This window comes from Lemur catta, chromosome 18, assembly GCF_020740605.2.
Source record: "Lemur catta isolate mLemCat1 chromosome 18, mLemCat1.pri, whole genome shotgun sequence".
Classification (NCBI taxonomy): Eukaryota; Metazoa; Chordata; class Mammalia; order Primates; family Lemuridae; genus Lemur; species Lemur catta.
In genome coordinates, this window is record NC_059145.1 from 40,044,943 (window position 1) to 40,061,454 (window position 16,512).

The 16,512-nt window shown below is 51.1% G+C and overlaps 1 protein-coding gene across 1 annotated transcript; it reads right to left on the reverse strand.

Annotated features, from left to right (window-relative positions):
* Nucleotides 1-508: 508 nt before the first annotated feature.
* On the reverse strand, nucleotides 509-2,498 carry LOC123623322 (cathelicidin antimicrobial peptide). The gene is made up of 4 exons (XM_045530354.1): nucleotides 2,275-2,498; nucleotides 1,534-1,641; nucleotides 1,317-1,388; nucleotides 509-706 (listed from the first exon to the last, which is right to left on the reverse strand). Exons 1-4 carry the CDS (start codon nucleotides 2,470-2,472, stop codon nucleotides 590-592), a joined length of 495 nt encoding a protein of 164 aa, XP_045386310.1. The 5' UTR covers nucleotides 2,473-2,498; the 3' UTR covers nucleotides 509-589.
* Between the last annotated feature and the right edge of the window lie 14,014 nt (nucleotides 2,499-16,512).

The following is a 16,512-nucleotide window of genomic DNA, read 5'->3' on the forward strand; positions in this document are numbered from 1 at the left end:
GTGATGTGTCCTCAATGCCAGAGGAAAATCCAGGAGTGGTGGGATTTCCAGATTTAAGATTTTTCAAGAGGAATTGGAACTTTATGGGAATTGTACTGGCAGGGCAACAGCACCTAGTCAGCCAGCCACCTGTGAGACCAGACTGTCTCAGTGAGAGTTAACAACAGGCCTGGCCCTTCCCTCAAATGTCACCTCTCCATGAACAGAAACAGCTCCACAGTGTCTCCACTGCCACTGAACACAGCATAGAGCTCGAGTCCCTGCTGGGGGTTCAACTGAGGGAGGTGGTAGGTGTGCAAAGGGCCTGGGGAAGGACCCTGAGAATGGAGATACTGTCCTGGACCTCTTGGCCCTGCTGCCTCACTACATGTCCTCCTGGATGGAACAGCTGCCCCCACGCACCCCTGTGTCACACACATGCACACACACACTCACACTCACACTCACACGGAGTCTCCCAGAGTTAGGGGCTTGGTCGCGGTACAGAGAAGAGGCAAGACAAGTGAGATTGAAGACTGAGGAAGTTGCTTTCACTTCCAGTGAGTTTATTTTTCAGAGTCCAGAAACCTGAGTCAGGGTAGGGCAGACGCTAAGACTCCATCCTGGGTATAAGATTCTGAAAAAAATCCCTGATTCTCTGGCCAATTTTCTCAAACTTTCTCTTGATGAATCCACCCAACCCGGCAGGTCTCTTGGTCTCCTCCAGCTGTGTACCAGGAAGAAACATATTCCTTGTGGGAGCTGTACCCAGAGTCAATCCAAGATCCCTCCCCACCTGCACCCCCCTTCCTGGCCAACCCCAGGAGCCTTGAGGCCCCGTTTCATCCTCTGGCTGTGACCTTTGAAGCATGTGGTTGAATCCCTACACCCAATAAAAAGATGAGAAAACTGAGGCCCAAAGATGGCAAGGGGTTCCCCAGGGTCACACAGCCCACCCCAGCAAAGCTGAGTTGGGAATACAGGGCTGAGAGCTCATTACTGTAAGTCAGTGACTCTCAAACTTTAGTAGGAGTCAGAATCTCCTGGAGAACTTGTCAAGATACAAATTGTTGGGCCCCACCCAGAGTTGGATTCAGTAGGTTTTAGTGGGGCCTGAGAATTTGCATTTCAACAAGTTCCCAGATAAGGACCACACTTTGAGGACCACTGTTCTAAGGAATTCCAGAGCCAGGCCTGGAGATGGGGTTCAGGTTGAAGGAAGAGCCCAAGGTAGGAGGGGCTTTCTCTGCCCTGGATGGGGTGGTAGTTAGTTGGTCCTTAGGATGGTTCACACTCCAAGCTCCCATCAGCCCTGCATCCCAGAACAGACCACTCACCTCGTTACACCTGATATCGAAGGAGCCCTTGACCTGGTCCAGGATGACTGTCCCTATACAGTGCTTCACCAGCTGGGAAGGGGAAGCTTGAGGTCAAACTGGAATCCATTTGCCATCACCTCCCAGCCCCACCCCATTGGCTGGAAATGTTCCCCAGGGACTCTTTGTTCAGCTCCCCTGGGAAGCACCCACCAGCATCTCCAGACCCCAGCCTCACCCCGTTCTCCTTGAAGTCACACTGCTCCAGTGGCTGCTGCGTTGTTTTGGGGCACACTGTCTCCTTCACCGTGAAGCTCACAGGCTTTGGGGTGTTTGGGTCCTCATCCTAATCAGGGGAGAAAATGGGGAGACCAGGCTCAGGCCCATTCTTGCCTTCTCTGATTTGTCTCTCTGACCCTCCACCAAGGAAGTAGGCTTTCAACAGCACCTACTGTGTGCTGGGCACTGGGCTTGGTGCTGGGGTACAGCGGGGAGGAGGATGGAGCCCATTCCTGCCCTCCCCAAACATGCAGTGAGTAGGAGTAGACTTCAGATGAGCTCTAGTAATGAGCACCTCCCACTCGGGGTGGGAGTGAGGGAAATCGGGGGCTTCCTGGGGGACAAGACATGTCCACTGAACCTCAGGTCTGGGCAGAGCCCTTCCCTGTTGTGGGGTGACAGGGTACAGAAGAGACTTAAAGCAGGGGAAGTCAGTCCCCAGAGCCAATGACCCCACCTGGGTCCCTGGAACTCTCAGGAGTCCCTGCAGCCTGCCTGGGGTGGGGGTTGGGGGCACCTCTGCCACAGCAGGGGATTCTAAGGCTGGAAGCTCTTATGCTGGGAGGGGACACAGCTCTGGGAAAGCTCCCTGGAAAAGGTGGGACCACACTTAAAGGGGCAGGTGCCTTCCTTTGCAATAGGAGCAAAGGGAGTCACAATGTGGCCAAGCCTGGCCAGAGCAGCCCACCCCCCAGTTCACCTCCCCGGACTGTGGGTCCAGGTCCAGGAGGCGGTAGAGGTTGGCATCTGAGGACCGCTGGTTGAGGCCATCCACTGCATGAAGCACGGCCTCCCGGTAGCTGAGGTACTGGGCGGTGGCCAAAGGCATCACCAGGCCCAGCAGCAGCAGCACAAGTGACCATCGCCCCAGGGAAGAGCCATCCTTGCGGGTCTCCATGGTCCCCAAGTCTGTCTCCCCCCAGCCCTCAGGAGCCTCCTTTATGCCCAGCCTGAGCGTGATGCAAAGGCCCCGCTGGGGGCCTTCCTGATCCAGGCCATGGCTGGCTGCCCGCCAGGGTGTAAGCCAGGCTTGCCTCAGCCCTGCTGTTGCTTCACAGGACTTGCTGGGCAGTGAGTGAGTGAGGTCTGCCTGTGTGCAAGGTGAGGAAATGGTTTCTCCATCTCCCTGATGCCCCCCCAACAGGGGATTGTCATAGCCAGAGTTGCTCAAGAGAGTTGAGTCCTCCAAGAGAGGAAGACAGCCAGGTGCATCTTGCATCCTTCTGCTCCTCAAGAATCAGGGTAATGGACTTAGTGTTCACTGCTAAATCCCCAGTTCCAGGCACTGCCTGTCACTCTGTGGGCACTCAATTAACGTCTGATGAATGAATAACAGTAGCCACCCCCTACCTAGAGACTCACCCAGCCAAGGGAGATGTTGCCCCTTCAGTCAAGGCCATACCGCTCCACCTTCTCTGGACCCGGTCCCAGTTCAGGGGCTCTGCTCCATCTATTCTCCTCTTCTGGGTCCTTCTCTGCTGTCCTTTCTCCATTTAGAAATGGCCCCATCCCCCTCCAGATTTGGCCTTCTGCCCCTGCTTCTCCCTAGCCAAGTCCGAGGAAAGGCCATCTACACTTTCTCACTCTGCTTCACGCTCAAGGCCACTGCAGGCTGGCCAGCCCTCCCTGGGCCCAGTGGCCACCTCAGGCCTATCTTTATCAACACAGATACTGGTGTCCCTTCCCTTCCTTCCCCAGTCTCCCCTGATGCCACTCTCCTGCTTTCCCTTCTGCCTCCCTGGTGGCTCCTTCTTGGTCTCCTCCAAGGGCTGACCTCTTAATGTCGAGGGCTTGTGGAGTGCCTCCTGGGTTGCTTCTCTTCCTGATCCTCAGGTCTCCCTGGAGACATCCCCTCCCAGGGCACCATTCATAATGGACAAGCACCACCTGGCCTTTATCTCTGAGTTCAAGACTCTCATGAATACCCCTGGTTGTCCATACCAGGCCCCTCACCTGCTCCTCTGCTGAGTGCCGCTGCTGAGCCTGAGCTGACAGCCTGGGGAGCACCCCACCTGCTCCTTCCTCCTCCTGGGGACTCTCCCCTTGACCTCCTCCTCCCTCCTTGCCCTGGTTCCTGCCACCATCTTCTCTCCCATGGAGCACTGCCCCAACCTCCAGTCTCCACCTTCTCTAGGTTCCTGGCTCCCCCCAGCCATGGTCCAACCTCCACACCATTGTCCAGGACTCCTTCAACCCACCAGTTTGGCCATTTCATCCCTCTGCCTTCAGGAGCCCACACACCCCTGGCCTGGCATCAGGGCCCACAGCCTTGTTGCTCCCCGTTGCCCTCACACAGCCCTGCACACCCCAGGTGCCAGGCCCCACCTACACCCCAGTCACTTAGGCTCATCTGAGCCTCCTGCTCTTTCTCCCAACTCTGCACCTGATCCCTGCGTTTAGCACACCCTTTCCCCTGACCTCCAACCAAACAGGCAACCTCCTCCTCTTTGCTCCCAGAGCCTCCAGGAAGTCTCCCTTGCTTTGACCTCAAGTGGCTCCCTGTCCAGTGCTCCAGTTGAGACACCAAGCTGGATGGCTGGTGCTGGGAGAGGGAGAGCACAGCTGGGAGAGACGATGGGCCAACGGGATAGAGGGGTCCAGAGGCCATGAGGCAAATTCTAGTCCCACCTCCTCTGTGGACTGGCCATGTGGCCATGAGGCCTGGGGTACCTCTTGGCCTCAGCTGGCCTGTGGGTCACTTGGGGGCTTGGACAGGGCTCCTTGGGAGGTGGCAGCCTGGATGATGGCTGCTGATTGCACACTGGGCCTTGGGAGAAGGAAGGAGAAGTGGGCTTCTGTGCAATCCAGTTTCACAGTCCAGGTGTTACTCCAGTGGCCTCTTGGTTAAGCAGGGCTTGCACATTCTAGCAACCGGGGAAAGGGCCACCCAGGGACATCAGGCCTCTCAGGGCTCTCCTGGCTCCTTCACCTTTCCTACTGGCTTCAGGATCTCCAAGAAGCCAAACTGGAAGAGAAGCAGATGTCAGTGTTAGTTCTTAGATTGGGCCATGAGACCTGCCCAGTCCTGTGTTCCTCTAGGTCACATCCAGCACACTCAGAGCCCCTTCCCCACTGCCCCAAGGGGACATTTACCTCAGCCAGTGCTAGACATTCCTCCCATGTGGAATCAGCCAGACCCCAACTGGTCAGTACATGTGAGTTGTTGTTTTTGGTGTTATTAACGTGACCTGTTGGGTTAAACTTCAGAAGTAAACAGGGTGCCCAAGAGATAGTAAAACTGGGGTGACTCAGGCCACGAGAGAGTCAGAATCCTCTAAAATGAGGGTCTTACACAAGATGATCCACACAGGCCCTTCATTTGCATTTTTACAGGACTAACCCAAAACAAATGAGGCTCCAATAGTGGGACTTTAAGTTTTAAGTGAAATATTTTATTACAGAATCTCAAATCGTACTGCTAGTGAGGGGGATAGGTAAAGGGTCCTAAGTCCAACCACTGCAAGAATCTCACTATGCCACACCGGGTAAGTGGACATGTAGGTCACATGTCCACATGAATCCTCCACGAGGAAGAGGGAAGCAATCCGAGGTAAGACATTCCAACTTGCTCATTTGTTAGTTTTTGTTCTCGGGCATGTTAACCTTCCTGTTCCTCACTCTGCCGTACAATGGGGTCACTGAGGTCTACCTGGAGAGCTAGGAGGACTGCAGCAGCAGTGAGTGTGCACGCAATGCCTGACACGTAGCACATGCACACAAACTGCCTGAGCAGACAGCCCATCCCTCCAGCGGGCTCCAGTGGATTTCCAGCTCTGCAAAGCAGCTAAGCAAGGGTGGTGCAGCAGCATGGCCGTGGAAACACAGATGGCTCAACTTTTACTTCTGACAAGTTGTACCTGAACCTCAGTTTTCTTGTGCCAAAATTGGGAAAGTAACCCCATCTGTGTTGGACTGCAGTGCGTTGGAGTCAGATATATATTGAGATTCAGAAGTCCTGCACTCCCAAGACATTTTAGTGAGTGACATCAGGGTCGGGTCTCCTTGCTCTGCAATGACCTTAGCCCAGCTGTCCCCCAACAGATACAAATGCACACAGAAAGCTGGGGGAACTGTTGCCCTGTCTCCTTGCCAATAAAATCTCCTATTGCCCCAGGCCTCTGTCACATTTTTACTCAGAGTCAGCCTCTCCAGGAAGCTGGCTCAATGGCACCTCTAGTCAGCATCCTCTGAGATGCACCCCCACCAACACCAAGCTGGGAGACAGCTCACCAACCCCACCTTTAGTCTCAGGCTGTGCTATCCTCAGGGTAGTTAGTCCTCAGGGTAGGACCACAGTTCTCCTCAGACAAGAGTCATGGAGGCCTGGGTCCCCTTCAGGCTGGGACTCTCTGAGTTATCCCTTCTGTCCCAGCTCACAGTAGTGGGGCTATACCTCCTCCCCGGGCCAAGGGCTTCCAAGTGTGACAATCTTGTCTGTCCCGTAGACAGGGACTCCCAAGGGCAAGGCTCTGCATTCCCTTCAGCCCACAGACTCCCTAGAGGACACCACCCCTTTCCTCTTTGGCCCCCCTCTCAGGACCTGGCACTGGGCTCTGCCCTCAGAAGGGTCCAGATGGGTGAGGGTGGCTGCCAGCAGGTCCAGAGTCAAGTTTAGGAGTCGTTTGTCAAAAGAAAAATTACCCAGCTTGAGTGATGGGTAAATTCTGGCAAATACGCCTTTGTTTCCTGGACTGATTCCTGAGAAGAGCCTGGGTGGGACATGGTGTCTAGGGAGGTGGAAGCTCTGTCCAGCCATAAGGGAAAGGTCTGGATATTGGCCAGATGCTCTGACTCACAGGACCCCTCTGTCTTCTGTTGGGCAGGGGTGGAGGAATGTGAAACCACGGCTTACTTTCTTCTGGTAAAGGCCAAGGCAGCTGTAGGTCATCACACCTGTCCTGTACAGGAATCCCCACCCAGGGCCAGGGGCCCATTGCATGATCCAGGTTTCCCAACTCTGCATTCGCCACCAATGAGGGAGAAAAGATCTCAAGTTTCTTGCTAGATAGTCTTGCCCTGAGCCCTTCCCCTTCCCAACTCTCCCCTTGTCAGCGATCCATAAACCCCACGCAGCTCCAGCACTTCTGTGCCTCCAAGTGGCCAGAGACTGTGTGCCAGGCTGCCTGCTGCTCACCTTGTGCTTATGACCCCAGACTCACTCCTCTCGACTCTGCCTCCTCCTTTGGCTGCCCACCCCCAGCCCTTTCGCCTCGCTGTTCCCTGCTCGTCACACCTTGCTCATTTCTGCTGTAATGCATTGGCCAATACTGTAGCCATAAGCACATGTGGCCATGTAAATTTTAACTCAAATTAATTAAACTTAAATAAAATTAAAAATCAGTTCCTCTGTTACTCTAGATCCATTTCAAGTGCTCAGTAGTCAATGTGACATCTAAGATATAGAACATCTCCATCATTCCAGAAAGTTCTACTGGACAATGCTGAGTTAGAGAAAAAAGTGTGGTAGAGGGGAACTGGAAGGAGAGAGGATCCTCCTGACTCCCCTGGGTGGGAATGGCCAGCTGTGTCCTGTGGCACGCTGTCTTCCTACGAACATTTCAGAAGCACCCACTTGACAACACCTCCAGAGAAAAAGGTTGTTGTGTGGGAAAGAGCAGTGATTGGTGGACCAACCCTCGGTAGGGAGCTGACCAGAGAAGGCCTCCGACGTCACGCCTATAGGGAAGCAGCTCTGTGAGGTGCACAGTAGGCCCTCCCTGGGTGAGGTTTCATTATGGGAGCATCACTCTGCCTGCCATGAGGAGGGGGTGCAGTTTCTGGGAGCTGGAGAATCATGGCTTGTGGGGATCCACACATGATGTCTTCTAACTCCCAGTATAGGATCTGTGTCTCCCAAGATGAGCAGGGAACAGATGTTCCCCTTGCCTTATAGATGCTGTCAGGAGTTTGCAGCCTGGGGTTGTGAGATTCTAAGAGCCCTGGAGGCCAGGCCCTTCTGGGTGCCATTTTTGAGCTGGGAATGTGCAGCAGGAATTACCTCCACTCCATCCTGAGGGCACAGGCCATCTCAGGGGCCACCTGGATATTCCAGTCCTCTCTGCTTCTAGATGCAGATTATGAGGCCCTAAATGGGAAGAGACCCCAGCCAAGGTCTTCGAATGAGTTCTGGGCAGGTGTCCAGCCATTTCTAATGCTTCATGGAGGGGGTAACCTCAGCAGTTGTCCTTTCTAGGACCTATGTCCCAGGGGCTGCACGTGTAAAAAACACTTAAGAGAATTTCTTAAGAATTAGGCCAATATAGAGCAACAGGAACAAGCAACTGCCCAAGAGGCTGCTGCTAAAAGAGTGTGCCAACATCAGGACATCGGTTTCCCTTCCCTAAAGAAGGGCTGCAGGAGAGGCAGGCTGGCTTGATCAGAGCTGAGGAAGGGGATGAGAGCCTCCCAAGAAGACCTGGATAAGGCACTTGGGGAAGGTGTCCCCTAAACGCAGGGCTTTTGTTTTGCCAAATGGGGCTGAATTAGGGCTGTTGAGGAAAGGCTGGGATGCAAAGAGGTCTGACATCTACATTAGGGTCAGCTCCAAGCAAACACAGAAAGGCATACACGGGAACCCTGGCACTGGCTTATGGAATAAGGAGAGCAGGCTTCTGTCCCATGGCACTGCCCCCAGCTCCAGGCATTGAGCTCTGAGCAGAACTGGCAAAAGAGGAGCACGTCCAGGGGAGGCAGGCAGGGTGGGAGAAGGGTACAGTTGGGCCTGCCCAGGACAGTTGAAGGGCCTGTGTGGGCAGCCACAGGAAAAGAGACAGCCCCCTGACCAGCCTCCTGCTCCTAGCGTCCCCTCAAGCCCTCCCACCAGGGAGTCCCCCAGGGCAATGTGACTGTAGTCAGGACAAACTCCCGTCCATTGCTAGTGACTGCAGGGCTTGGGAAACAGATGCCTGCCCCCAGTTAGACTCTTTTTTGTTATAATGGCTTTATTAAGATGTAGTTCACATACCACACCGCTCGCCCATTTAAAGTGTACAATTCAATAGTTTTTAGTATAGCCACAGAGTTGTGCAACTTCTACCACAGTTGACTTTAGAACATTTTCATCACGCAATAAAGAACACCTTTCCCAACCCCAGCAGTCACTCTCGGTTTCCCCCAAGCCCCAGCTCCAGTCCTAAGCAACCACTAATCTACTTTATGTCTCTACGGACTTGTCGAATCTGGACATTTCACATAAATAGAATCATACAATATTTGGTCCTTTGTGACTGGCTTCTTTCACTTTGCATGACATTTTCAAGGTTCATCCATGATGTGGCATTTATCAATATTTTATTTCTTTTATAGCCAAATAATATGCCATTGTACATCACATTTTGTTTATTCATTCATCAATTAGTGGACATTCAAGTTGTTTCCACTTTTTGGTTATTATGAATAATTCTAATCAACTCCATGCTTGCTGGGGGCAGTGTGGGAGTAGAACTGTGAAGGCCACATCTCCAGCTCAGAACCCCAGGAGCAAAGTTTAGCCCTCTAGCCAGGCATTCAAGGTTCTCCATTATCCACCACCCTCTTCAGTTCCTGTTCCTCCCATCTGCAAACAAAAGCCTTAAACTTCCAAATACACCATACTGGCTTCTTCCTCTAAGCCTTGCTAAGGCCCCTTCTCTGGCCTCTCCTGGGTGTCCTGGATGCCCCCAAAGCTAATCTGAACCCAGTCCATCTCTTAAGGTCAGGCCAAATCCTGCCTTCTCCCTAATTGTCCCTGGACCAGACAGAAATCTTCTAGTCTCTCCCTGAGGCCCTGAAGTACACACACTGCCCCTGGCCAGTCTCACCAGGGACCAGTGAGGCTTTGTCCTTTCCCCTAAAGTCAAGGGAGAAAAACAAGATAATTAGAGTAGAAAATAATTAATTGTACATTTAAAAATGGTTAAGATGGTAAATTTTATGTGTATTTTACCACAATTAAAAAAAAAAATGAGGCCGGGTGTGGTGGCTCACACCTGTAATCCTAGCACTCTGGGAGGCCGAGGCGGGCGGATGGTTTGAGCTCAGGAGTTCGAGACCCGCCTGAGCAAGAGCGAGACCCCGTCTCTACTAAAAGTAGAAAGAAATTAGCTGGACAACTAAAAATATATAGAAAAATACTAGCCGGGCATGGTGGCACATGCCTGTAGTCCCAGCTACTCAGGAGGCTGAGGCAGGAGGATTGCTTGAGCCTGGGAGTTTGAGGTTGCTGTGAGCTAGGCTGACGCCACAGCACTCATTCTAGCCCAGGCAACAAAGAGAGACTCTGTCTCGAAAAAAAAAAAAAAAAGAAAGAAAGAAAAGAAAAAACTCAAAAATACGCATAGTTACTGGCAATCCTGAAACCCTCCCTGTGTTTTCGTGGCTCTGTCCCTTCCTTTGCTGAGCCTTCTGCCTGGAGTACCCTGGCCGTCCTTCCAGGCCCTATTTGGCTGCCCCTGTTTCCCTAGATCCCTTGCAGGGTCCCCTGCCAGACCCTCAGACTGCAACTGCGGTGATGTGGGGGATGCCTTCCCTTCCTCCAGCATGTGGCTTTCCAGGTCACAAAGCAAGATCCCGTCTCTAAAGAAAAAAAAATGTGGCTAGTGTAACAGGAATTGATTTCTCTCTTTTTAAATTTTTTTTTTTTTTTTGAGACAGAGTCTTGCTCTGTCACCCTGGCTAGAGTGAGTGCCGTGGCGTCAGCCTAGCTCACAGCAGCCTCAAACTCCTGGGCTTAAGCGATCCTACTGCCTCAGCCTCCCGAGTAGCTGGGACTACAGGCATGCGCCACCATGCCCGGCTAATTTTTTGTATATATATTTTTAGTTGTCCAGATAATTTTTATTTCTATTTTTAGTAGAGACGGGGTCTCGCTCAGGCTGGTCTCGAACTCCTGACCTCGAGCGATCCACCCGCCTCGGCCTCCCAGAGTGCTAGGATTACAGGCGTGAGCCACCGCGCCTGGCCTCTTTTTAAATTTTTTTTTAATTTTTTTTGAGTCTTGCTCTGTTGCCCAGGCTAGAGTGCTGTGGCATCAGCCTAGCTCACAGCAACCTCAGACTCCTGGGCTCAATTGATCCTCCTGCCTCAGCCTCCCGAGTAGCTGGGACTACAGGCTCTCACCACGTCACCCGGCTAATTTTTCTATTTTTGGTAGAGACGGGGTCTCGCTTTTGCTCAGGCTGGTCTCAAACTCCTGACCTCAAGCAATCCTCCTGTCTCGGCTTCCCAGAGTTCTAGGATTACAGGCATGAGCCACCATATCCAGCCTGATTTCTTAATTTAATTTAATTTTCATTAATTTAAGTTTAAGTAGCCACATGCGTATATACAGGACAGAGCTGGAGAGACTTTTCTCCTTAGCCTCCTTGCAAAATTTGTCTCCCCCTTCACAGCTCCAAATTCAAAGATGTTTATAGCAAAAGGGTGGCCTTTGACAACCCAAGAAATGTTAGCTATTGCCCACTCGGCTTAGGGCCAAAAGGAATCTTTCAAGTCTCGCAGAAGCTGCCTGATGTCATGTCCACATCAACTTAAGAGGGACCAAAGCTCTCAAAGGGAGGCTTTCCCCCAGGACCATGTTTGGCTCATAAGCACTGCCTGACCTCCACTCCACCCCTCAGAATGCAGGACCGACGCCGCTTCCAGAAATGGCCCTTGCCCATCTCCTTTCATCCACAGAACATCCTTCAGGACAGGCAGGGAGGGCTGCGGTACTACTGCCTTGTCACAGATGAGTAAACTGAGGCTGGCCCAGAGCAGGACAAAGTAATTTGTCCAAGTCACCAAGCTGCCTAGAGACAGACGTGAGGCTGAGACCCAGGTCATCTGACTCCTATGGATTCCCCCATCCTCTCCTGGCCTCAGCTCACCACCGATGATGGGAAAAGGGCAGCCTTTGCAAAGGGTAAGCTCTGACACTTACCATAAGCCCAGAAATTGCACTCCTGGGTATTTACCCTCAAGATGGGAAAGGATACTATCAAATGGAGGATTAAGAAAAAATAAAATTAAAAAAAAATGAAAGCATACCTCCACACAAAAACTTGTATAAGAATGTACATAGAGGCCGGGTGCAGTGGCTTATGTCTGTAATCCTAGCACTCTGGGAGGCCGAGGCTGGGGGATCACTTGAGGTCTGGAGTTTGAGACCAGCCTGAATAAGAGTGAGACCCCATCTCTACCAAAAATAGAAAAAAATTAGCCCGGGTGGTGGCATGCACCTGTAGTCCCCGATACTTGGGAGGTTAAGGCAGACGATCACTTGAACCTAGGAGTTTGAGACCAGCCTGGGCAACGTAGGGAGACCCTATGTTTTTTGTCTCTTAGCAAATTAAACAAAAAGGATGGGCACGGTGGTTCATGCCTGTAATCCTAGCATTCTGGGAGGCCGAGGTGGGAGGATCACTTCAGCTCAGGAGTTCGAGACCAGCCTGAGCAAGAGTGAGACCCTGTCTCTACTAAAAATAGAAAAAAATAGCCAAGCGTGATGGCACATGCCTGCAGTCCCAGCTCCTCGGGAGGCTGAGGCAGGAGGATTGCTTGAGGCAGGAGGATTGCTTGAGGCAGGAGGATTGCTTGAGCCCGGGAGTTTGAAGTTGCTGTGAGCTAGACTGACGCCATGGTACTCTAGCCCAGGCAACAGAGTGAGACTGTGTCTCAAAAATAATTAATTAACTAAGTAATTAATTAATTAAAGAAAAGGTAAGCACTGGTAATGTATGGGGATGCCCTTCTAGGAAAGAGTCTTTTTCCCTCTACCCCACTGTCCTCCACAGCAGAGCCTCTGAAGATGACAGAAAGGTGTGATGGTGAGGAAGAGGAGAAGCCCTGCATCATCCCCTTCCCTACCCACCCAGGGAGGCTGTAAGTGTGCAAGGGGAAGGGAGGCCCAGGCTGTGCTCAGGAGACCACCAACCCAGGGCAAGACCCTTCCCTTCTATGCATTTCTGTTTCCTCCTCTGTGAAATGAACATGAGGGCTGCATTGGACTAAGTGGGTACTTCCTAGAGTGTGTTCCATGGATTACTGGTCATGCAAGATTCTCTGTGAAAGTGTTCCTCATACAAGCAAGTATGTAAACCATCTTTGCTATTTCTTGAAGACTCACAATACACAAGTTATTAAGGCGCTGAAGAATACTACAGAAAAGGAACCTGTTTCACTCTGATTAACCCTGATTTCCTCAAATCTGCCCTCTTTTACAAAAAACATGTAAATATCCCAGAAGGCCTGAGGCATGCCTTGGGGTCTGGATTTTAGGCTCAGACGATTGGAATGGGCCCAGCCCCAACTCCCTCTGGGGCAGGCATTGCTCAGGGATACAAAGGCATAGGTCCCAAAAACCATGACCCCAGTCCCCCCTGCCCCTACACCCTTCCACCTTGCATAATGTGGGCGTTTGTCAACCAGCCATCCATCAGGATGGTGCAAGAGGCTCTAACTCAACCAGAAGAGGAGGGAGCCCCAGGAACAACTCACCCATCAGAGGTCCAAGGATTGAGAAAGGCCAGGACAGAGCAATGACAGCACAGGTCCAGCTTGCTGACCTTCTGTTCCTCCCAGCCCCAGCACAGCGTTTCCTCTCCTCTGAGTATATTCTGTGTGGGCACAGCACCTGGTACAGCTGTGAGGAGAGCTCAGTTGCTACCTAGGACCTCTGACTTCCAGAGGGAGGACCCCAGGAAACCTCACAAGAAAATGAAGTCCTCACCCTATTCCAGAACCTATTGCCCCAGTGGCCTCCATTCACTGCCCACTGCTTCTGACCTAAGTCATCACCTCTGTCTTCCAGGCACCTCTCACTGGCCCCAGAATGTCCAGCGCTGGACACTCACTTGTGGTAGTGCACATGAGTGTAGGGTCACACACTCAATATTGTTACATTAGCACAGGGTTGGGGGAGATAGTCGGGATCAGCAGTCCCTCAAATTTCTCCAGTACACTTTATTTCAAACTTCAAAAAAAGTTTATACTACTTGCTTTGTTTTCTCCTGCTAATGTCTCTGTATGGCAGACTGACCAGGGGCCATTCCTCTCATTTCCTAGAAGGATAAAACTGAGACCAAGAGTGGTCAAGAGGCTGTCACGTAAGGAAAAGGGGCGGCTGAGACTGACAACATAGATGTAGGGCTTCTGGCCCTGAGCATGTCCCACCTTGCAAAAGGCTCTAGAAACATCCCCAGAAATTGGGGTGCATTTGGTTTCTCACACAAGTGCTTAGCTTTCAACCCACGTTCCCCTGTTACAACTGCCTTTTCTGTCAACAACTCTCAAGTCCCTCCCTAAGAATAGTCTCCTGGGAAAAGAGTGCCCTCTGGTGGCCTTCCTGGGTGCTACACCAGTGCCCTCCAAAGGGAAGAGTGAGGGAAAAAGTCCTCAACCTTCTCAGAAAAGAAAAGGGACCCTAGGGACCTACCTCACTACCACAAGCCATAAATCTAGTCCATCTTCCATGGGCAAGAGGGGAGGAGGAATGATGGTTTCTTAGAGGCCCTTTCAAAATCCACTGCCTTCAGGATAACATTCAAATTCTCAGTCCTCATTCACTCCACAAATATATCTCCTTGTCACCATAAGGAAGACTCTATGCTGCTGGTGGAACCAAGGGGCCACCATGCCCCAGAGGTGCTGCCAGCTCATCCAGGAAGCCCAAGGCTGTTCTCTCCCCCAAGCCTGATTCCCACCCTCAAGGGGCCAATGGGCTCCCTCATCATGACTTCTCTACAGTACCTTTTGTTTGTTTGTTTGTTTGTTTTTTAAAGAGCAACTGGAGAGAGGAAGAAAATCTTGAGAATGGTGTCCTGAAAACCAAACAAAGCCAATGTTTCTAGAAGGGAGTGGTCAAGTATGCAGTTAATGGGTGGCTGCTGGGCAAGTAAAGACTTCAAATTGGTCACCAGATTCAGCAAAATAAAGGAGAACTTAACAAAAACCATTTCCATGCAGTGGGAAAGGTGTATGTCTGATGGGAGGGGGTTCAAGAGAAAATGGGAGGAGAGAAATTAAAAACGACTTTTTTTTAGGAGTTTTACTGTAAAGGGAAGGAACATAACTGGAGGGGAAAGTGGCATCAAGGGAAGGTTTTTTATTATTAATAACAAACATTTCATTGAAATATACCATTCACACAGAACAGCCCACAGCCAGTGTGTATTTCAGTGCATTTCCACAAGGTGAACAAACTCATGTAATCAGCACCCAGATTAAGGAACAGAATGTAACCAGTTTCCAAAAGTCCCCCACATGGCCCCTTGCAATTGCCAGCCCCCTGAAATGTAACCAGTACCCTAATTTCTTTTTCTTGTTTGTTTGTTTTTTTTTTCAGAGTCAGGATCTCCCAGGCTGGAGTGCAGTGGCCCAATCACAGCTCACTGTAACCTCAAACTCCTGGGCTCAAGGGATCCTTCAGCCTCCCAAGTAGCTGGGATTACAGATGCCACCAACATACTTGACTAATTTTTAAAATTTTTTTGTAACGATGGGATCTTGCTGTGTTGCCCAGGCTGGTTTCGAACTCCTGGTCTCAAATGATCCTCCCACCTCAGCCTCCCAAAGTGCTAGGATTATAAGTGTGAACCACGGAGCCTACCCTCTAACTCTTATCACCAAATATTAAAAAACAGGACTTCCCATTTTTAAAAAATTTTATGTCCATGGACCCAGTGCGTCCTCTTTTGTATTTGGTTTCTTATGTTCAACATGGATTGTAAGATTCATCCATAGTGTGGGTAGCACTTCTTTCCTTTTAGTTGTTGTATGAAAGAACCACTTTTTATTTACCCATTCTGTTGCTGATGAGCATGGAGTTGTTTTCTATTTGAGGCTAAAATGAGTAAAGTGGCTATAAACATTCGTGTATATGCCTTTTGGTGCACTTATTAACCATACTGTAGTTTTGTGCCATCTTTTCCCTTCCCAGAGCCTTCCTGTGGCTACTTCCTTGCCTACTCACATCTCCCACCTACTCAACACCATTTCCATGGTTGCCGACGGCCTCCTTTCAGCCACCTTCAGTGACTCTCCTCAGTGCACCTCTGAACCATGATCTCAGCCACTCCCTCTTGTGGTTTCTTCCCCAGCCCCAGCTTCATGGTCCTTCCTACCCTGCTACATCCAGTCCTCAATGCTGGTACTTCCTAAGTCCACTGTCGTAAAACTCCCTTTGCACACCCTCAATGGGCATTAACATCTTCATGCTAATTAACCTCAAATCTCTCTCCTGAGTGCCAGCACCAGACAATCCTCAAGTACAAAACTGACCTCACCAAATTCCTCCAAGAACTGTGCTGCCAATTGTTGAAATACTACCACCTACCAGATGCTTGAGTCATGCCTAGGAATCATTCTAGACTCCTCCCTGCCGCCTACCCCCCTACTATCTTAACTCTTGATTATCAAAATCCAATGAGACCTGTCTCCTTCATGGCTCCCAAGGTCATTCCCTTTTTCCTGTCTCTGAGGTCCTCCGCTTTGGTTCAGGATCTCCCAGACCGTTGGGACAGCCCCCTCCTTGTTCCTCAGGCCACCCCACTCTCCTCTACCAACCCACCCAGCAGCAAATCAGATCCTGTTATCACATACCCTCCACACCCTCCACTGTCCACAGGATGAGGCCAAGCCCTTCAGCAAACTCTAAGCCCTTCAAGAAGTGGTTCCTTTCCTCCCACTTGGGTCCCTCACAGCCACTCCCATGTGCCAATTCTAGAAGTGACTAGAGCAACTCAGGAGTAACTCCCAGAAAGTGCAGTATCCTTTCTTACCTCCAGGCTGCTGAGGGCTCTTTCCTCTCCTTAGCATGCCTTCTCATCCCACCTCCAAACTCCCCTTCTCCAGCAACCCACGAATTCTAGCTTCAGGAGCTTTAATCTATAGGAGTACTCCTCCATCTCCTCCAGCCTTCCCCTCACTGTCCCTCCTCCTGGTGCCCACCAACCCTGCACAAAGGGCAGCCATTATCATGGTA